Consider the following 23,152-nt stretch of genomic DNA (forward strand, 5'->3'; position numbering starts at 1 on the left):
TCAAGGGCACTACAGCAGAAGGTGGGATTTGAACCTTGGTCCTTTGAGTGCAAAGGCAGTGCCTCTAACCTGTACGCCTCTCGCTTCCCACATTTGAAATGACCCGGGCGATTGCATGAGTCCGCCTTACGCGACACGTTATGATGAAATATTGCTTTACCTGTGCTCGGTCTATCCTGTAAAATCGATCCGCTGTTGTGCCTGCAAATAGAAAATTAAAACTTTTGAGTGATCGGAATATTTCGACTCATGACCACAGAAAGGAGCAATAACACGACTACATATAAACTGTAGCACACAGACTAAATGGCATGTTGCGCTGTATTACGGGGTTGATGTCGGACGTGAAATTCAATATCCTGTTTGACACCATTGGACGTTATGTGATGTAACAATGAGGAAAAAGCTTAAATGGAGAATGGGGCTATAAAGGAATTAAGACCACTTTGACATTTTTGTGATGTTATTATTAATAACTGTTCAACAGATACAATAATACAATAATATTAATAATATAGACCACAATAACAATAACACAGACCCTATATAATGAGGCCGCAGTGATACATACATATTAGGATAACCAAAGACAGTGACCCAGCGAATCTAGAGAATATAACAGAAAAAATGTGCTGTGGTGGTGGTCTCTGTACAATGTTGGGGGGCGGATGTCATCTAGCAGGTGACATTTCCAACACTAACAACCACCGCGAATGCTGACCCGGGGGACTCACGGTGAGAGAGCTCCTTTATCTGCGGCCTTTATTCCGTCATGGTTAGTGAGCTCCTCCTATTAGCCCAACTCACCGCAGCTCTGGGATTCAATTAGTAAGTCTGCAGCAGTCAGGATGACCAGCTGGACTGCAAAGACAGCTTCGTCCCGGTCCCAGACAAGGCAGCTGAGCAAGAACGGCTAACAGGAGTCGAGCACCAACAAGAGCGTTTCCATGGCAACGCGACAGAAAAAGCTTTGCCGCCAGTTACTGCCAGTCATCTGTTTCTGTAAGTGGAATACCGAGCCTTGTAGATATAAACGTAATCTGGGCCCTGTAGCTCTAAAGACCTCACCGACTTACTGCAGTTCTTCTATCAATTAGTCCTCATACAGTAACATTGACATGTGATGACATTAAAGAGCATTCTGGGCCTTGGAGAAACCTGCTGAAGAACAAGCGGCATGCCAGTTCAACAAGTATTTGTTCCTTCGCGGGACGACTTGTACTCACAGTCCAAGAAGCACCATTTTGGGGAAAGCTTCTGTGAACACTCTGACTTGTCCCCCTCCTAGAAAGAAACCAGAAAAAGGAGGTGAGCTCTCTGGGAGACCATCCCTACCATCCCTCTCGCCCTTGGTCACTGAGGATGAGAGAGTGATTTACCGCACAAAACATACTTTAAGGGTAAAATCCTTGGCTGTGTCCACACTTGTACAACATGTCATAATTTTCACTTATTTATTTAGCAGATGCTTTTCCCCAAAGCAACTTCCAATGAGCTCTCTGTAGTATTTTCAGCCCACACACCTTATTCAGCGCGGTGACTTACACTGCTAGATACACTACTTACACTGGGTCACTCATCCATACATCAGTGGAACGAACACACACACACACACACACACACACACACACACACACACACACACACTCTCTCTCTGTCACTCACACACTGTGGGAGAACCTGAAGAGCATGTGTTTGGAGTGTGGGAGGAAACCAGAGCACCCAAAGACTTACATTGCTAGATACACTACTTACACTGGGTCACTCATCCATACATCAGTGGAACACACACACACTCTCCGTCACTCACACATTATGGGGGAACCTGAACAGCATGTCTTTGGACTGTGGGAGGAAACCAGAGCACCCGGAGGAAACCCACCCAGAGACGGGGAGAACATGCAAACTCCACACACGCACTGAGCAGGGATCGAACCCACATCACCTCACACCACCCAGGAGCCATGAGACAGCAGCGTTACTCACCGTGCCACCATGTCGCCCACAACTTGGAAAATCTGCAACTTTTAAATCTGATTTTATTGGGTTCGACAGTACAAATGTGAAATTCTCAGATTCTCAGAGGACTGGAACCAAAAATACATTTGTAAAAGGCGGTTACTTTTCCATACTGCCTACAATAAGCAGTGTTCGCAGTTGGGTGCTTCCATGGTCAGAAAGACTTTTAATGATTTCCTGAACAGAAGAAGAAAAAAGAAGAAAAAAAAGAGAACTTCTCTTTTGCAGGGGTGCAGCGGCGCAGCGGGTTTGGCTGGGTCTTGCTTTCCGTTGGGTCTGGGGTTCGAGTCCTGCTTGGGCTGCCTTGTGACGGACTGGCGTCCCGTCCTGGGTGTGTCCCCTCCCCCTCTAGCCTTATGCCCCATGTTGCTGGGTTAGGCTCCAGCTTGCCGCGACCCCGCTTGGGACAAAGCGGCTTCCGACAACGTGCGCGTGTGAATTTCTCTCTCAGTCCCAGGAAGCTTAAAAAAAAAAAAGTTCCTCTGTAGATGATCCAGCGAAAAACATGGGAATTTATGTGTTCTTCATAAAGACAACCTATGCAACGGAGATTTCCCAAAGGTGCCCTAACAATCCTACTTTTTACTGCAGTCATGGGTTTTCTGTATAATTTCAAGAGACAAATGCAAGTAAATTAGTCAAGCTGGGTAGCTCTTGATTTCTTTTTTTTTTTTTTTTGTATATTGCCTGCGGCACTTGGTAACGTCATGCTGTTGAACAAAAATGAACTGATTTACAAACATACAAGCCTCGGTGTTTCTTAGCGCGATTAAGGTTACACAGCAGGTGGCGTACAGGTTACAGGCTAAAGGACCCAATTTCGAGTCACGCTGCTGCAGTACCCTTGATCTCAGTAAATACAGTAAAATTAGTCAGCTACATAAATGGGTGAATCAGTGTAAGTGGCTTAACGCTGTAAGTTGCTATGGAAAAAAGCATCAGCTAAACAAATGTAAAATATTACACTGGTAACCTAGCTAGTAAGTGTAAATTTGGATATAGAGGATTCAGTGCTTGTTTTTCCTAGACAAGCCAACATTACTGAGCTTGGTTTCCACTAAGTCATGTTGGAAGATACGTACAGAAATGGTGAAAGTATCAATAGACCAGCGGTTCTCAACCCTTGTCCTTATGCACCCCTGAATACGTTGCTTTTTGTTGCACCTGAATTCTTATTTATTGGTCACGCAATCAGTCTGACGGCACAAAACATTTTGAACCAAACATATTAAGAGATTGTATTTTAAAGAGGACGGATGAAACTTTTTGAAGTTTATTTGACATTGCGCTTAACTTTGCGTTATACCGTGTGTTCCATCAACAGCTTTATAAACTAGAATTAAGAGCTAAAATGAATCGCAAGCTGCAGCAAAAACAAGCACATGCATTAATATGAGGAGCACAGCTGGAAACCATTGGGCTAAAATATGGAGAATTATTAGAGCCAGTATGTGGTGTAGTGGTCTGAACTGATACCTTTGGAATCGAATTACCAAAGGATTCCCTATTCCTGCTGTACTTTTCCTTGAATAAAGCACACACGGTCTGAAACCGCTTGTCCTATACAGGGTCACGGGGAGCTGGAGCCTATCCCAGTAACACAGGGCATAAGGCTGGAGGGGGAGGGGATACACCCAGGATGGGACACCAGTCCATTTCAAGGCACCCCAAGCAGGAGGCGGGACCCAGCCAAACCCACTGCGCCAATGCGTTACCAACCCCCCCTCCCCCTTTGAGTAAAGCACTTACCCCGATACCCTGAATTGTCCCAGTAAAAATTACCCTGCTGTATAAACGGGGGAAATCACTTTAAATAGCATAACACTGGAAGTTTCATTGTAGAAAGTGAAGATATGTATTCATAAAATGTTAAAGTTCCTACTGTTACTGACCACGTTGCCTTGGCGACGGTGGGAAGCAATTCAGCTAAGAGAATGACATTAAATGAAAACCATGTTCTGGGTTGATCTTTTTCAGTGGCTCCAAACGTTTTTTCGGTGGTGACCCCAGTGACCAATAATTGATACATCGAATAATTCAGAAGAAATTTCGGCAGCAGAATATAATAAAGTCGTCGGCTCAGTATATGATAAGAGCTCCGTGTATGATAACTCTCACCTGGACCAGTTCTGAATGATCAAAAATGTTTCCATTTAATAAGAACATTTAACGGTGCATTTGAAAATCAAGCTGAAAACGGTAAAATTACAACTCCCTCTATAAAATTGTGTTCAAATAAAAGCGTTACTTAACAACAGGGTCCTCGTTGATCAGCCTGATGTATGAGCATTGGACACGAACAAACTCAAACATTAGTGCATATTAATGATCTATTATCCACAACTATTGCATTTCAATCTCTATTTAAATAATCCTTCAAACTGCGCCAGTAAAGTAATCCCCACGTAATGCTGTAGTTTTCCTTTTTTTTTTTTTTTTTTTAAATTAAACTCACACCACAACCCTCAGGAACACCCCCCTCAACCCCTATTTGGGTCGCAGTCATGAACTTGGGAACCACTGAACTGCTGTGAACCTCTTCCAAAACATGACTTTATCAATGTGTTATACTGTAGATCATCATAAAATAAAATAGAGGTCAGCAAAATCGTGATCAAATACATCTGCGAACATTTACTGAGCTGAGCAAGAGTTAAATGTGCCCGTTAGGACATTATTCCACTTCTTCCATCTCTTCTGAGAGGTACCTCCCTTCAGCCAAGGACTCAAGGACATGACTTGTGAAGCCCCACCACATAGTGAGGATCATCCCACTGGCATCCTCTTCTTGGCCAACATCCCTTGAGGTTCTCAGCAGCCTGAATCAAGGCTTCAACCCCCTCTGCACTCCCCCAGAGGCTCTGGCCTACGTTGTACCATGGACCCTTCTTTCAACTGGATTGCATTACCAACTATGTATTAGGGTCTGTACTGAGGTTCCATCACATTATTCACTATTTCACGGCTTTACCACCATTACTGCAATTTGCTCTATTCATTTTTTATTTATTCTTCTACATGTAAAGACATTTTTCTACAGCCTTTCAATTGTTAAGATTATTATTTCACTTTTTAGCCGAGACTTTTGTCCAAACAATCGTGCTCCCCACGCAAACACAGACCCGCGACCACAGAGGAACGAGCAGAAAAACACTTTCTGGGAACTTAGGCGTACAAATGGACCGTAATGGAGCCACAGGCTCCAAAAACTGCGGCTGCTAAGCAATGTATCAATAATTCAGGGCTGGGTAGACCGAGAGCTTTGCCAGGCTGAGGGATGTCAAAGAGGAGATGCACGAGGGAGTGCGGAGGAGGGCAGGATCTTATGGAGAAAGACGTGGTGCTTCAGCTCCTGCCTGCATTCACCCTCTTCTGATCATGCTGCACACAGTAAAATAATAATGTGTTGCACTTCAAAGTTTAAGATTTTGCATGCGAGGGAAAAATACGCAGAAAGGAATTCAATACCCAAAACCGTTGTGGGCTAAATGCTTTGCAGTAATGCTTCGTGGTTAAAGAGACTGCCTCATCATTTTGATATCTAGACTGAGTTTCCCCTTGGTGTATCGATACTTTTTCAATCATTCGAATATCTAGACAGGGTTTCCCGTGATGCTCCGACAAGAAGAATGATTTCCCAGCTCATTATTGTCTGTGGCTGCACCAAACAGGGCTTGCAGTGGGACGATGGAGGGGGGGGGCACAGCCCTCAAGACCTGCAGGGCCACAATGTGCCGGACCAGCGATGCAGCTGAATCGGTGCAGCCATCCCTTCCGTCTTTCCTCCTTCCTATCACAGCCAGGCTGCTCTTCACATTCTCTTATTTATTCTGTTTCATCCTCCCTTAAGTAATCCCCCTCGTCGCTCCCCTCGGACCCTCACCCCTCTCCCCTCGGCGCTCACCTCTTGTAGCCTCTCGATGTGAGATCGGCACGTCTCCAGGTCGCTGTCTCCCGGGACAACGATGTGGCCCAGTGGGATCGCTGGTGGGGTAAGGCAGAACATGCATGTATTAGGAAAGATGTCCTGAAGATGAAACTACAAAGCAGCTGTGGTAACTCTGCAACTTCAGTAAAATCACATCTGGGTGCTCCTATTTCCTCCCACAGTCCAAAGACATGCTGTTCAGTTCAGGTTCAGCCGTAGTGCGTGAGTGACAGAGAGAGTGTGTTCCACTGATGTATGGATGAGTGATCCAGTGTAAGTAGTGTATCTAGCAGTGTAAGTATTTGCGTGCTCTGGTTTCCTCCCACACTCCAAAGACATGCTGTTCAGGTTCATCCATAGTGTGTGAGTGACAGAGAGTGTGTGTGTGTCCCACTGATGTATGGATGAGTGACCCATTGTTAGCAGTGTATCTAGCAGTGTAAGTCACCGTGGTGAATAAGGTGTGTGGGCTCATAACACTGCACAGAGTTCACTGGAAGTTGCTTTGGACAGACGTGTCTGCTAAATAAATAAATATAAGCTGGGTCTGGGCAGATTGTCCTACTTTAAAAACATTGCCAAATTGCCTTGAGTCAGCAGCAAAAGTAGGTAAGAGCAGAATTATTAAAGAGCAAGGTGAATGCATACATAATTAAAAAAGCAAAAAAAAAAAACATATCTAATAAATGCACTGATGCATACAACACTTATTCTAATACACGCTAAAAGAACACCGTCTCGGACGGAGGAGCTGACTGTTATTTTCAGAACAGGCGCCCGTGGCTGACTGCCGCTCTCACGCCGCGCTCTGGGACGACCCAAAAGGCTTTCGGGATCGGCCCTATTGACGCCGCAATGTAAAGAGTCCCGGCGCCGTCACAGCGAAACTAACGTGATCAGATGTTGTGGAAAAGAGACGTGTTTAAACACACTGCCGGGTGCGTGAAAGAGTGCGCACGTTGGCACCATCGCCAGGGAGCCAAAATTCCCATCTGAAGGACGTCTCCAAACTTCCCCTGCGGAGACCTGGCGGCGCTCCTAATAGAGCGGTGCATTGTTGCCTAGCGACGGCAGAACCGACGGCTTCTAGTGTAATTCAACCGATCTCTTTTCTTTCTTTTCCTCGGCTGTTGTGTCACAACAGCCGCACGGCTACCTAAGCCTCGTGTAGGTGTCCCACAGGCACCCGCTCGGCCCCGCGTCGCAGCCGAACGGCCGCTCGGCTTCATAATGGCGTTCAACAGGTGGCGGAACGACTATCTGAGCTTTAGGCGGGCGGCTACATGACTCTCTAAGCTTTACGTGGGCGCCTGACAGGCAGCTGGCGTGCCCACACGCGCTTTCAGCAGGCATCTGCCGTGCAGTTGGCATGGCTACCCGTGCCTTACAGAGGCGTGCGTAAGGGAAATGAATGACGATCCGAGCTTCGCAAAGCCATTCAACAGGCAGCTCAATGGTTTGCACGGGCTTTCGATAAGCGGCTCGACGCGATCCGTACCGTCCGTACCATCCGCATCTCGGTTTCATTTCACATATACGTTCGTACCTCTGTGAGCGGTTAACAGGCAGGTGCACGGCTACCCATCGGCAGCTTCCGCACACGCTTGACGGACAGCGTTCCGCTCAAACTCTAACCTGCTCCGGTGGGGTGCAGAGAGGAGGATCGTCTTTCAACAGGAGGCACATTTGAGCAGCGGAGGGTGCAGCGCTCGATGAACAATTCATTGATAACCACTCTAAAGATGTGCGTTACCCCACGTCAGATGCCAAATTGGCCATCTTTACACTCGCACCCAGCTGCTTTCTTTATCAGATACACTGTAACCACATGTGACAGCTGCTGCTTACACTCTCAGTTAAGGGGGGGGTCGGTGATTTCGGCGATTATATATTTCACGCGGGCGGCACAGCGGGGCACCTGGGCCGAGGGTCTGGACGTGGGTTCGGATGCGGGTTCAAATCCGGCTCACTCCATGTGCAGTTCTCACGGTGTGCTTGTGTCTGAGCGAGGTTCCTTCCGGCGCTCTGGTTTCCTCCCACAGTCCAAGAACTATGCGTCAAGTGGTTTGGTGACTATGTTAACAATAGTGCACACGTGCGAGTGAGTTTATTAGTGTCCCCTACCGCTAGCCCTATGCTTCCAGGATAGACTCCGGACCAACGTGAGCTTGACCTGGATGCGCAGTTATCGATAAAGAATCAATGGACGTACGCATACACAATGCATGTAGGACAGCAGCGGTCTGAAACGAAGCCTTTTTGTCAGCACTGAGATTTCTGTTTGCACGAGGCGCATAGCGAGGGACCCTCCCAGCTCTGCTTGCACTGACATCTAGCGTCGAGCCGCGGCCCGCAACCCGAGCCATTAAATCACAGCGGAGCCGTTTTCCGAGATTTGCACCGCGAGAGAGCGCTGACTTTATGCCTCCCGCTTGTTATTTCTCAAACTCTTCCGACAAAAATCCGAATTCAACATCATTAAACATAACCTCAGCCAGCAATTATCACCGAGGTGATATGATTAGTGCCTCAAAGTGACTGTGTGAATTATACTAATTCAAAAGCTTTCCTGCAGTCAAACAAAACCGTCTCGTCTGATGACTCCGTTACGCAACATCCCTTGCATTAAGTTGCATCAATTAGTTTTTGTTTTTGGTGGAGTTCTTCCTAATTAGTCCGCATGCTGAGGGCATCGAGCCTCGGAATTCGGAACCAAGCGAACGCTCAGCTTGGTACTTGCAGGCGCAATGCAAACAAACGAACGTCACGTGGCTCCTGAAGGAGAGAGCAAAGTGTCCGAAAAGCCGAAGAGGAAAGTTTGCCGGCGCGTTTATATTTCCAGTCAGACGTTGCGGCACATTTGAGAAGGGGGGAGGTCCGGCTGGTTTGCAGAGGTAATTGCCCGGCTGCCCTGGCAGAGATGCGGTGTGACAGAGAGCCGTGACGTGCATTGGAGGGTCTGGGGCCCGGGGCATCAATTAGTGGCAGCGCAGAGCGGGGGCTTCATTAGCGCCTCGCGTGCCTGATGTGGGGCCAACGGCAGCCTGCCGGCTCCTTCGTGCTAAACTCAGCCTTCTGCCAAAGACGAGAAGCGGTGAGTTTACTGTTGGCGCAGGAGTGTCCTTGCTAGGACTAAATTAGAGATTTTTTCCAGCCACACCCCTTTTCACAAAAGCTTTTGGGGGGGTGTCGCTAGCCATGAACCATCGCTGGGAAATCCGTGTGTCAGAGAAGATCACCTGACCGTAGAGGAAATTCAGGTGTCGCATTCCTCAGTGCATCTGATCGGGAATTGCCGATATTCGGATAAAGTTTTACGCGTCTACTGGCGTGATGAAAATTGGTTCGTACGGTGGAAAGAGACAAACGGACTACTTTAGAATCACACGTCGGCATCTAAGTGTCTCTTCCTGCTAACGTAATGAACGCATTGTATTTTCTATGAGATGTAAGTCGCCTCGGAGAAAAGCGTCTGCTAAATGAATACATGTCAATGCAAATTCATTAGAACATTTAGTGGGGCTCCCAGTAAATCATGTGCAGAACAACACATGTGCACTTGGCTCCACAATTTGCGAACAAAACTGGGACCGGAAGTCATCAGAAGTGGAACTTTGCAACTCATTTTGCAAATCCAACCACAATGTCATAATCACTAAAAACTTACTACAGACATACCTTGGCTTATTCACATGGTAGGAACCATAAAACCTAAAAAGAATTCACATTCTACCGCAAGTCATTAAAACACAGCGTGTGAGACAGCGAACACCGTGGACAAGCTGCCCTTTGCTTTACTATCTATACAATAAATAAATGAACAGTATTGGAGACACACTTTGATTTATTCACTTGATTTATTTTCTGGTTCTGTAAAAGTCCCAGATACAGCTATAATAATAATAAAAAAAAAAATCTACTTCATGCCACGTTAAAATTTTAACGTATTTTATTGTTAAATGGCTGAAAATAAGAATACGTTGTCCCCGCAAGTCCCAAATTAATGCTACCTGCTGACTGATTTATCTATAAGCACGTGCAACGTTCTTCATCTTGTTCCTCGCACCAGATATGCGCAATAAGCACTGTGGCCTTGAGTGCAATTAATCTTATCCCACACAAGCACATTTCTGAAATTAGACCAGTGGAAAAAAAATCCAACAATTAAATAAACAGACCTGCAACGAACAAACACCCTGTCCAGCGCGTACTGTAACTACCCCAGCACACTGTGTTTCCAGGGCTGCAAACTGAAAGAACCCTGACTCGGACAAGCGGTTAAGGTAAAAATTGGGGGAGTGAGCCAGTATATGGGAGATGTTTATATCTTCGAAGATTTTTAACTCGAACATTTGTAACACGAGGACCCGGCATACCGTACATTATAATGCGACATATAGAACTATAGCTGAAATCCGACACCTTTAGCCCACCAGACTCAAGATGTAAAGATCTGCTGCATGGCTCCGTTTGATCTTCACCGGATGCTGGACATGCATGTGGACCGGGTGTGGGGCAGCGTTGATGGTCTGAGTGTGGTGTGCTGGGGGAGTCGTGGAAGATCACTTACCGGCCTCCTTCAGCTTCTCCTTGTCGTAATGCAAAGCCTCATAGTCACGCATGCTGATGCGGCTGACGCAGATTTGGAGCTGCTCGGGTACCGGGTGCTGGCTGCAGGGGGAGGTAGGAAGAGTCACAAAAATGCATCAGGTGCAGAGGCAACATAGAGAGGCAAGAGTTTGACCTGTTGCTCCATCTAAACAACTCTGAGGTCTCACAGCGGAGAGCTTCTCCACTACGACTCAATTTGGCATATTGAAGAACTATAGCCATGAGGGAAAGCGAACGCACAACTGATGGCAAAAGCACAACTCTGAGAGAACAGTATAGGCTGAAGTCCTACCAGGTAAATGGACGTAATGAAAGGAGGAGAGAAAAAGGAAAAAAAAAAAAAAACTGCTGCTTTCGAAAGCAGTACATTCCCCCCGAAACTTCACGCCGCTTTCTCAAAATGATCTTGATATTTGATCCGAGCAGAAGGAAACAAACAAGGCCTCCAATCTGTCATATGAAGAAATGAGTATCGAACTGATTCAATTTGTTTCCGAGTTTCATCAATTCCGCCCTTTAACGGAGGACCCGGAGCTCAGAGGAGAAACACATCAGTGAAAGCGGAAAAGGAAACAAAGGTGTAGTTCGGCCGCGCCACCGCGATTCCGAAGACGAGGAAAGTGCAGATTGCCCCGTGTCTGCAGGCTGGCTCTTGTCAGTCCTCTGTGTTCCGAGGCCAGAAAAAAATAACAATGTGCGTCGGCCGGGCTCACCGATCCAGCACTTGAACCATAAAGCGAGCGATGACAACGTGTCCTCCCATTTAGCTAAGCAATCGTGCCGACAATTCCCAAACGATAACCGAATCCTTCCCCTAGTTCTCATCCAAATAATGTCACATTGTGCAGTAACAGAGTAAAAGGGACAGTAATTAATACACTGCAGCCAAATCATTCATTTCCTCTCCAAATCGGAGTGAATGGCCCGGTCCGCTGAGCAAGCCATATAAAAAAAAACAAACAAACAAAAAAAAAAAAATTAGAATTATAATTACTTGTGCTTCACTCACAGATAATGACGCAGTGTTTTGGTTCATTCATTCCCTGACATTTCCTGTAATTGACTTTTGCCCTGATAACCTTATCATTATTTCACCTTGTTATTCAGCAAGGCAGTAAAAATGACATCTTCAGCACCGTGTTACAAATCTCTGTATTTCTGAGAGAAGGTAACGTCGCAATGCCATGTGGGAATGACGCTTGCTGATGATCGGTGCCCAGAAAATTAGGACACGCTAATGACACACTAATGGCTGCTATCAAACAGCGGCACCGGAAGAGGCCCAGGAGGGGGCTTCTTTGTACCATGTGCATGAGCAATGTGTGTGTGTGCGCGTGTGTGTGAGAGATCTCTGGGTGTCAGCGGAGTAAGAAGCAGGATGTCGGCAAAGAAGCCTAAAGGAACACGCACTCGTTGAGCAAGGGCACGGAGGTCCTCCTCTTGGTCTTCTGCACCATGTTGGCCTGGTTCCTCAGGGAGATGCGGATGATGGAGGGGGCCAGCCGGCAGGGTTCTCCGTCCACCTGCATGGGGATGGACTTGTAGGTGGTGAGCGTCACCTCCCGGCACTGGTGGAGCCTCTCGCCATGACCCCCAACTTGGAGTGCCGCCTGCAGGGGAAGGGAGGGGGGGCGTCTGAACTCTGAAAATCTATTAAGGTGGTCTTGTGAGCACCGGAGTCCTTATTTAAAAAAAAAAAAAAAAAATTAAAATAAACATACACAAAAAGAATCCTGCAATCTGACTTTTTACATTTACATTTATTCATTTGGCACGTGCTTTTCTCCAAATCGACACAGAGCTCAGAGGAAATAAAAGCGCACTACAGCAGCGGATGAAAGGCCAAGAGACATGACTGTCGAAGCAAAGCTGGTTTGTGCAGTACCACCCTTTTGTCGGTGCACGCCGCATACAGAACCGAGTCTGACGGGAAATGGAAAGGTGATCGTGACAGATAGCGTGATGCAGACTCACAGAGCTGTTAGGAGATCAAGACAAGTGTGCCTGAACAAGGTACAGTACATTTTGAGACCTTCTTGAATGCTGGACTCAGCAGTTCTGAGAGACAGAGGGAGCTCAAGCCACCACATTGAAGGCAAAACAGAGAAACTTTGGGCCTTCAATTTTGGAAACCTTGTGACTGGGACCATTAAGTGGCCAGAGGTGGAGGAGTGCAGGTGCTCTCTGGGTGTGTTGGGAGTGATCAGGTTCTGATGGTCTGATGGTACCGGTGCACTGATCTTTTGATCATTCTAATGTTTCAATTTTTAATCATTCTTTGTATACAATACAGTGCAGTAACACCCAATTGGATATGAGGTTTTTAACCTGTTTGGGTTTAATTACATATTTGCAATATGCAATGCACAGATTTTCCATATGTGCAGTCAGAGCAGCACAAGCTACACTGAGCGAATTCGCCTGGAGTAAAGCAGATGCTAACAGAGATGCGAGATGCGCAATAAAGCCAGACAGTCATACCAGAGAGGTCATGGTGAACCCGATGACTTCGATATAGCCATCATCGTGCCTCTGCGGCTCAAAGTCGTTGCGCTCGCTGGGGTTTCCCCAGGGCGTTGTGCCGGCACAGTACCTAGAAAGCACGACAAAGTTTCTAAGAACATTTCAAAATAAAGCATAAAGGTATTCCAAAATTTGGAATTTACATTTATTTATTTAGCAGACACTTTTCTCCAAAGCAACTTCCAATGAACTCTATGTAGTGTTATCACCCCATAAACCTTATTCACCGCGGTGACTTACACTTCTAGATACACTACTTACGCTGAGTCACTCATCCATACATCAGTGGAACACACACACTCTCTCTGTGTCACTCACACACTATGGGGGAACCTGAACAGCATGTCTTTGGACTGTGGGAGGAAACCAGAGCACCCGAAGGAAACCAGAGCACCCAGAGGAAACCCACACAGACACAGGAAGAACATGCAAACTCCACACAGACTGAGGGGGGATGGAACCCACACCCTCTCACACCACCCATTTGCTGTGAGACAGCAGTGCTACTCGCTGTGCTGCAATGAATTTAAATGCTTTCTTTGCTACTATATTAAGACTAGAGGGCTTTGGTGTTCAAAAAGGAGTGATGGCAGGTTGCAACATTTTCATTCCATGATGCATCTGGTAAAGGTGATCTACTGTCACAGGCATCTCAGCTGGGGGAAGCATGGCACAGTTTACCTGGGAATGTTGAGAAAAACAAGGCACTGTAGCTTGAGGTCCTGCACTTTGGAGGTGAGGTCTGTGCCGTCGCACTAGTGAGGGCAGAAGCAGACAGTGAAGTGGACCTGGTATCTTCTCACATTATCACAAAGGGGTCAGTGAAGATTAGGCATTCCAGCAAGTACCAAAAACTGATCGTTGTACTAAAGAATGCACACCTAATAACAGGAAATACCCTGATTTTAAGCCCCACACACACACACACACATTTTCAGAACCGCTTGTCCCTTACGGGGTCACGGGGAACCGGAGCCTACCCGGCAACACAGGGCGTAAGGCCGGAGGGGGAGGGGACACACCCAGGACGGGACGCAAGTCCGTCGCAAGGCATCCCAAGCGGGACTCGAACCCCAGACCCACCGGAGAGCAGGACCCGGTCCAACCCACTGCACCACCGCGCCCCCCGATTTTAAGCCATTCTTGACCAATTAAAATAATGGGAAACAAGCTTTCAGAATCCAAAATTGATATCTGCACCGTTTTCAGAAACAGATAAATTTGGTAAATCGTGGGATGATTTTTACTGAACTTACTGAGCTTAAAAAATTATTACATACCTCCCTAATTATAATACTTATTTACACCTGTGGAACTCGTGTCTCTGTCTTTACCTTCTTGTACATGTGTATATACAGTATGTCGCCTCGTGAAATTTTGTTCAGGATCAATGAAGTTTTATCTCTCTGTCCATCGATTGATCCATCTGTCTATTATTTCTTTTGAAACTTTTAAAACACAGAAAATACCTCATAGCTAAAAAAAAGTCAGAGAAGCTCAGTACCAGATGCCGTCATGTTTAAACTGACGAAAGTGCATCCTACATGTACAGCTCAATCAATGCGTTTATATACAAATGTAGTCCGTACTGCAGAGAAATACAAATAGTAACTCGTGTGCACATATTCATACTAGTATACACATGCCTTTTATAATGATAATACACTCATTACTAGTTTAGCCCTCGCCCAAGTTTCATTCCAAAACCCTGAACTCTGTATATATGAAAGGAACTTGACTCCTTTTTCCACATTTTCACTGCATGAGTGACTGAGTGCGTGTCAGCGCCCTGTGTTGGACTGCTGTCTTGGCCAGGGTATATCCCACCGCACACCATGCGCTTCCCAGGATAGACTCTGGACCAGATGAACAGTTTCTAAAAATGTATGGACGGTTGGAAAACTATGCTGCTTCCGTACTGAACGCAACCAGAATCCGAGCAAGCTGAGCCCCTTTAATAGAAAAACAAGGGGTTATGGATTTCTGGTGTTCCTACAGATGGACCTTCACCAAACATCTTAACAAATCCATCCTGCACTGATTGCAGCAGTAATCCATTAGATTAGAGCCAGGGACCCACAAAGCCATTAAATGGCTCCCCTCACCACAACTTTGATGTGTTTTGCCAAGTCCTTGGAGCTGCCCGTGAAGAAATCCGAGAAGGCCGTCTAGAGGAAAAGCAGACAAACTTAGCAGTGAACTCCTGGGAGATGAAGAGTATCGGATTGCTTCCATCTGAACATCTTCATAGGCATCGGAGGCACTCACCCCCGCATAGAACATCTTGTTTCGGAATCGGCTGTTGAATTTCTCTGGGTTGGCCTCTGAGCAGATGGCAAAAAGTACGATTTCAGATTGTGCCACTTAACACTGGTTAAAATTCAAGCGCAAGACCAAAGATCTATTTCTGATACAGGGACCCATCTATTCATCCTGCTGCAGTCTGAAACACTGATGAATGGAACTTTAATTAGGAACAAAAATTATCTCTGGGGATAAAAGTTATGTACTGCTGAGGGAAAGTTTCGACTGGATTTATGCTTTAGTAAGACGTCAGACTTGTATTTGTAGAAGATAACAAATGTTGCTTTACTTTCAGGACTCCGACAGATTATGAATGGTTACAGATATATTCGAGACAGAAAAGCTGGAACAAACCTCTGGATTCATGGAACTCCAGTGTTACGTGAGCGTCAAAGCCAAGGCTGAAGTAGTTGTTGAAGACATCGAGGGGAAGCTGGGGCACAAAGAAACAGCTCAGCAAATATAAATACTGTATAAAATGGATGGTGGGGTGGGGGAGTTCACAGCTGTCCAAGCATATTGTAACTGTGCAAAAGGAGGGACCTTCTTGTGTGGAGGGCAGTGCAATAGAGTGTGGAGGGAATATGGACTACTGCAATAAAGTGCTGGTCCCCCCAAACCGTTGCATCGATTTCTCCGGTATCACAGGGTATCATATACACTCTTCCCCATTATTCGCTTTTCCGATACCCAGTTTTTCAGTAATCCGATCCATGATTCTTACCACTGATCTCTCATCGGTCCACTGTCATTCGTCATGTGACATCTGCTCCAGGCCTGAGACCATATTTGGAATTTGCACCGAGTGGTCGGATGAGAGCGACTGTGAGACGCATTGCATTGTGGGAAACATGTACCCACTCTCTCAGTTGCGTTATGGGCCTCTAGGGTGTTGCTCGCATGCTCATGTGTTTTACACAATTGTGCTTCATTTCCTAATGATTCTTTGCTTTAAATTTGATAGACAGCATTTGCCTCACTCAAGTCAGGCCACGCACACTATAAGGGTAAGTTTACTTTATGAAATAAATATTTTTTAAATTTTATACATGATATTAATAGTTGATATGCATTATATTTTAAATGTGTTACACAATATTTTCCTTTTCACATTAGGCATCATTTAGGGTTGTTTTGTGGTGAACTTGGAATGAGCTTGAATTTTTCGCCATAAGAAAAAATGGAACAAGTCATTTTAAGATTAATTACGTTATCTGGTTTCTTGATAATCTGACCACGTCCTGGAACAAATCAGGATTGCATAACAGTGGACAAGTGAGCCGTGGACGCACTAAGGTGGAAAGACGCAAATGAGAAGAGGTGAACCAGCATCTTGAGAACTAAAAGATGCGCAAGGTCATCACAACAGCTACTTTTAAAGCAAAACAGCACAATATGTCTGGAGATCATTACATGCTACCCTACCCTTAAATCTAAATGATGGATTGGATCCAGAATTAGCACCATGGCTCCTATTTGATATCACAATAATAATAAATGTAGTTTTTTGGCCACACAAGCTCATCAGCCAGCTTATCCACACCCCATCCAAATCACATTTTGATCCAATCCAGTTTGGCGGGTTATTAATTGTAGGTCTACAAGGAGTCAATTACATGTCAAGAACGATCACGGCAGGCATCGTTCTTCCCGTCAGCTCACAGATCGGCAAGGAAGCCCTTCCCTAGTTCTCCTGTCTCTAGCTCTCCTGTCTAGGAGGGGCAGAAGACAGAGCAGGTGGCAGAGGGCTTTGCTGTCAATTTTGTGGACACAGCAAGACCTCTCATTCCCTGCCCTCCGCACCCAGTGTCTCCAAGGACGGCTATGACTGTTAGCCACACCACACCCCTAGGCACGCTGCTACCATGACATCCAAGCGCCCTGTTAGGTTCTAGCTCTGCCTGCAGGCTAAAAACTGGGTTCATCACCTCAAGCAGGAGTGGACCGATCTCCAGGTGCTCTGATCTGGGATTTGACAAGTCTTTCTTTCCAAGGACTAACTTAGATGCTTCTGTCTGCTGGCGCTGCATATCCTCGTTCACGCCAACGGCTGTGCGTAACAGGCACCTCAGGATTTTCTCTAAAAAATTCATCACAAGGCAGCGGCGTGATTAAAAACCAAAAAGCCAAAATCAGGATGTCCCTTTGGTCCTAATATGGCTTTAATATGGATGTAATTTAGGGGTAATTCGGGTTCCCACTGGGTTCAGCATTCAGCTACTTCATGAATATTTTCAAAAGGGCATTACTGTAATCTGACATATTGCACTTCCAAGGCTTCAGATACTACTTACACATTCACACTCCTGCACTGTTATGGGCAGCTTCTCATTACACACGACGACACACACGGACACGCGCCTCCAAGTTTCAGCTTTCAAGGGACTGTGAAGGCCGAAGGGCCGCAGATGTACCTTGTCTGCCTGCTGCTCATCCTTGTCCTCTTGGCTGGCCTCCAGGTTGGGCTCTACCACCAGGTCCCAGCGGTCCAGCTGGACGATGTTCCCATCCTCCACATGGGACAGGATTTTGGACACAGGCTCATCTGTGTACCCCTAAGAACATTGTGAAAAAATTTAAATAAAGCCCGATACACAAATTTCTCTCATTATTCCTGTTACAATCATACTAATATAGACAAATAATACTGATACAGTATAATAATTTCATGTCCTTGCATTATTATTTTCCATTTTCATTTTCAAATGTTTTCTTTCCCTTTTCCTTGTCTGCACCACCAGAACATGTGTTTTTGCTTGCTAACCGCTGCAAATAAAAGGTAACTTGAACGGAATCATAAACGCAACGTTCCGTCAGTAAAATGTATTTGTAAGTAAAATACAATCGGTGATTGACTGAGTCGATAAGAAATATGGTGCCCTGCCACAGTGCGACCAGCCAAAGTTATCGTACGGCAGATGGAGTGGTCCGAGTTACACGATATGACCAAACATCGAGACTCAAAAATCATACAATAAGTTTGATGGGATGGCTGTCATAAATCTCATCATAAATTGAGGACTACCTGTGATGTAAGAAAAAAGTCAACAGCAGAGATTTCCTTACCATTAAATATATTGCGCAACTGTGTCTCATCAAGTGAGACTTTAAATTACATAAAGAGGTACTGGATTTAAGTATTATACCCAGATAGATTTTTTTATTTTTGTTTTTAGTGAAGGAACCCAATTTTTTGTTTCTACAGAGTTCAGAACTATATCCAGGTACAGAAAAAATGTTTATTGAAATCATAAACTAGGATTATTTATCATAGGCACAGCACAAGTCAACCAGCCAGTTTAGGCTTGTAATGGGGATTTAAAACAGAGTCTGCTGCAGCTTCTCACCCCTCCCCAGTTGAGGGTCCTTGCCAGGTCATTCCCAGTTCCCAGGGGCAGGACTGCCACAGCAGGCTGTGGGTTCAAGCGTAGCTGGTCTAGCATGGAAAGGATCCATCCCACCTGCAGGACAACAGGGCACAGGAGTTTCCCTCTAAACACCTCGACCTGTTGGGTCTCAACACCAACCTCTTTCTTCTGCCTTAACAGCACATATCCAACCTGAATAAATCAGAATTATATCTTTCATAATTTAAGAAGTTTGCATTTATTATCATTTGTTACCCAACTTTAAAATACAAGCAAGGATATGAAATATTTATTGGGCAAAAATAAAGACAATAAGAACATTATTTCTAAGCACCACCACAATCACTGTGCTTCGTGCAGTTTTTCAGAGCTAATGGACAACCGAAGTCCATAGGTCAGGATGACAGTAACTTCTTACCTTCATAAGTAAGAAACTTCATAAAGTACTTCTTACACTCATCTATACCTTATATGAGATTTCATCTGCTCTAAAACCCTAATAAAAAACTCTTACATGTAGAAATTTCTCAACCCTATCAAGACCTTTGAGGTCCAGCCAAGCCCAGTCTAGTTCTGCCGAGCCCTACCTTAACCAAATGGCCAACCCTGGACCAGCCTGATCCAAACATTCCCAACCAGACACTACAGAAAAGGTAAATCCCAGACTACATAACCTACTGATGAGAAACCATCAATTATGTCAAAGATCACTTCAAACTGAATGTTTCACTAAATTCGTACAGTCAAGGTTGCTGGGAAATACTGTGTTAGAGTCGGAAGAAAGGTACACTTATTAGCTCTTACTTCCAATCTAGCACTAGATGATTTTCTTACTAGGGTACAAAATCTTGACCCGACAAGTTTCTCCTCAATTCTCTCCTTGCCAATCACTCCCTAACCCTTCATCCTCACGACCCACAAAAGTCCTGCTGGAGCCAACAAGGACTGAGGTGTGAACTAGCACACGAGTGAAATTATGAGCTTTCGAGGCATGAGAGATACTACTAGAGCCCCTGAAAGTGTAAAGAAGGCAAAAGATCATCACAGTTAATATTCAGCAGCAATGAGGGGTCTGACCCCGCAGGTCAGTGGTTCTGCGGGCAGAATTCCAACAGGAACAGCACGTTTCTTCAATGCTGCTTTTCGTGGGACAACTGAAGACCAGATTGACTGGACCATGACCGCAGTAATTCATCTTGCTGTTTTGCAATCTTTTCTATTTTAACGTGACCGGCATCCAACAATAAAGGTATTTACAATAATTCATTCATCTTCTTCAATCATTCATACTGACCGTTCCATCCCCGCCGCAAGCCAGAATCCGCAGGTTGTGCACTTTGCGATACAGTTCTAACCTTTAAGAACAAAACAGGGAACATGACAAAATGCTGATCACTTTTGGAGGGCTATCTTACTGACCACTTTATTAGGTACAGCTGCCTTTTACAGGATCGGGGTGGTAGAGTAATGTGGTGGGGATTATTTCCTTAGTGGCAACTGACCAAAACATTTCCTCACTTAAAAGCAGTTTTCCTGATATGCAGTCACACCTGTGAAATACTGAAACTCTTTGACCTTCTGCACTTATTGTATGTGTGTGGATGTATGTATTTCCAACTTGTTGGTATACTGTTTCTGCTCCTTATGTTGCTTTTGCTGAATACAATTTACAAAACTAATACATATAAATAAATTAATTAAACTGATTTTATATATAATATATATTCCTCATAGGGGGGTGCGGTGGCACGGTGGGTTGGACCAGGTCTTGCTCTCCAGTGGGTCTGAGGTTCGAGTCCCACTTGGGGTGCCTTGCGACGGACTGGCGTCCCGTCCTGGGTGTGTCCCCTCCCCCTCCGGCCTTACGCCCTGTGTTGCCGGGTAGGCTCCGGTTCCCCGCGACCCCGTATAGGACAAGCGGTTCTGAAAATGTGTGTGTATATATTCCTCCTATAATGCTTGATGGTGACAAATGAAGGATCATTAAAGTGTAGTTGAATAAAAGGCTACATGTAATCAGGGTAGGGTAAGGCATGTTAAAAAGACACAGAATGAGTTCCTTATAGTGCACTGCCAAGAGTTCTGCCAAACATCACCATGATGCACTAATAAGCATCCTGTGAAATACTTGCATGCTGAAGTCATACTCATAAGTAGCATGCCTCGGGTTGGATGGCCTTCAGCGGCCCACTTGGGCTTTTTTATTACCAGAACACGGTAAAACATAGTCAGTTATCTACGAAGAACAGAGATTAACTTTCCACCATAAATAGAAACCCACATGAGAAGATTAAAGCTTATTAGAGATACATTTAAGCAGTACACCAATAACCGCTCTAATAGTCAGCATAACTATTTAACAGAACTTGTAATATATCTGAACTCATACCCCTCTTTGGGTCCCCCTTGGGTCAGGTCGAAGACTTGCCGAGGGTTGAGGTACCACATGAAGGACTGGATTATCTTTGCCCCCTATAATGAAAGATCGAAAGCTTGAATGAAATGATGAGAAGGCAGCCTTGTGCCGGGCAATATTTCAGACTGTGTGCCACTTCCCAGACATGTTACCGTGTTTCTGCTGGCGCTCGCAAAGCAAGAAAGATCAACACAGCATGCCTGTTCAATATCACGCACACACAATACATCAGTAAGGGCTATGTGCTTGACTGGTTATTGAAATTTATTCAAGTGTTAAAGTGTTAAAAGGGGCAGCTGGTACTATTGTGGTTAGAGCTACTGCCTTTGGACCCACAGGTTCGAATCCTGCTTCCAGCTGTAGTACCCTCGAGCAAGGTACTTACCCTAAATTGCTACAGCAAAATTACCCAGCTGTATAAATGAGCAAATAGTCATAAATAGCTTCTCATTGTAAGTTTCTCCGGAGAAAAGCGTCAACTATATGAATAAATGTAGACTGTAGTTCCAGTACAGGGTTTCTGCTGCTGGCGTTACACAGAGAAAAACTTCGACTTGAATGATACCATCATAACCTGTCAAACGAAAATACTGCCATCTCTATCAATTCTACACGTGTAATTTACGCAAGAAGAACGGTGCTTGTGACATGGCGAGCCAAGAAATTATTTATCAAAGAAAAAAATAAAAAAAAAAAGACTAAATGAATAAATGTAAATTGGCAAATAGAGGTGAGGCCTTTTATTAAAATGTGGATCTCGGCTAAGCAGAGCTCACAAGAGGGATGAAAATCAGGACTCTGGAAATTTCTAGCACAAACACTGGAAAACAATAACTTGGAGGTGCAAGCGTCTGGGGATGGTAAAATCCACCACGAAAGAGCTGCGCTCTGATTTGTTCGAGGTCGGAAGGGTGGGCCGTGCAGAAGGGTCACGCCGACGTTTCTGCAGATGTGAACATCGGTTAAAAAAAAGGGTATGGTAAAGGTAAAGGTAAAAAATGACAGCGAGTCCCCAGCTGGCCTGTGAGCTGAGCTGCGAGGGTCATTTGGCGAACATCTCCATCAAGGCCAATTAATTAAGAGCTCAGCTGGAACAAAAAGCAGCGCGCCAGGACTGGCTCCGCTCAACAGTGACAGTCCGCTGTTACATAATAAGTCTCGTTTTAAACCTATTTAGTCACACTGCATGGTTATGGCAGGGAGGAAAACAGCTGGTGTTGTGCACGGATGTCCTCTTTTTTTACTGTGCATCAGAGCATAGTAAACTGGTAACAGTGTAGCCTGTATTCCCTGGACTCCCAGAAAAATTTTTCTAGGATGATAAGACAGGATGCGCTGTTAAGTGACCATCCTAAAACTGGGGAGCAAAAAGAACAGTTTTAAATACTGCACAAATGTCATTTTTTCCTGGTTTTTGATGGCAATATAGTAGATATCCAGTGATGCACATTTATTCAAGTAGCAGACACTCTTCTCCAAAGCGACGCACAAGGACTATTCACTGCTATTTAACTTGACGCCTTCATTCAAGGCGACGTACAATGCTAACATGTGGAAGGAAACCAGAGCGCCAAGAGGAAACCCACAGAGGCAACGTGCGAACTCCACACAGACTGAGCTGGACTCGAGCCCACATCCAAATACCCAGTTGAAGTACAGGTAGTCCCCAATTTACGATGGGGTTACGTTCCGCGAAACTCATCATAAATCGAAAATATCGTAAATCAAAAATTCTTTTAATACAGCTAATACGAACACACCCCTGCGTGACAGACTGGGAGATGTGGATTGCTGCCACTGCCCAGCATCACAAGAGTATTGCTCCGCATATCGCCTACCCGGGAAAAAATCTAAATTCCAAGTACGGTTTCTGCTGAATGTCTATCGCCAGCTCACCATCATAAAGTCGAAAAAATCATAAGTCGAACCATCGTAAATCGAGGACCACCTGTACTGTGGGGCACCAGTTCTACCTGCTGAGCC

General features: G+C 45.2%; 1 protein-coding gene across 8 annotated transcripts in view; it reads right to left on the reverse strand.

The window, feature by feature from the left end:
* LOC108941080 (diacylglycerol kinase zeta-like) overlaps positions 1-23,152 on the reverse strand; it is a 131,077-nt gene that overhangs the window by 32,241 nt on the left and 75,684 nt on the right. For all 8 annotated transcript variants that reach the window (XM_018763541.2, XM_029256273.1, XM_018763538.2 and 5 more), the window contains 14 exons: positions 21,143-21,225; positions 20,048-20,108; positions 18,733-18,846; positions 17,800-17,940; positions 15,740-15,818; positions 15,350-15,405; positions 15,187-15,249; positions 13,763-13,836; positions 13,040-13,151; positions 11,969-12,168; positions 10,518-10,618; positions 5,924-6,003; positions 1,227-1,284; positions 161-201 (listed from right to left, as the gene is read on the reverse strand). In XM_018763541.2, coding sequence (XP_018619057.2) covers positions 161-201; positions 1,227-1,284; positions 5,924-6,003; positions 10,518-10,618; positions 11,969-12,168; positions 13,040-13,151; positions 13,763-13,836; positions 15,187-15,249; positions 15,350-15,405; positions 15,740-15,818; positions 17,800-17,940; positions 18,733-18,846; positions 20,048-20,108; positions 21,143-21,225 — 1,263 coding nt within the window. The remainder of the gene's footprint in view (positions 1-160; positions 202-1,226; positions 1,285-5,923; positions 6,004-10,517; positions 10,619-11,968; positions 12,169-13,039; positions 13,152-13,762; positions 13,837-15,186; positions 15,250-15,349; positions 15,406-15,739; positions 15,819-17,799; positions 17,941-18,732; positions 18,847-20,047; positions 20,109-21,142; positions 21,226-23,152) is intronic.

This window comes from Scleropages formosus, chromosome 11 (assembly GCF_900964775.1).
Source record: "Scleropages formosus chromosome 11, fSclFor1.1, whole genome shotgun sequence".
NCBI classification, from domain to species: domain Eukaryota; kingdom Metazoa; phylum Chordata; class Actinopteri; order Osteoglossiformes; family Osteoglossidae; genus Scleropages; species Scleropages formosus.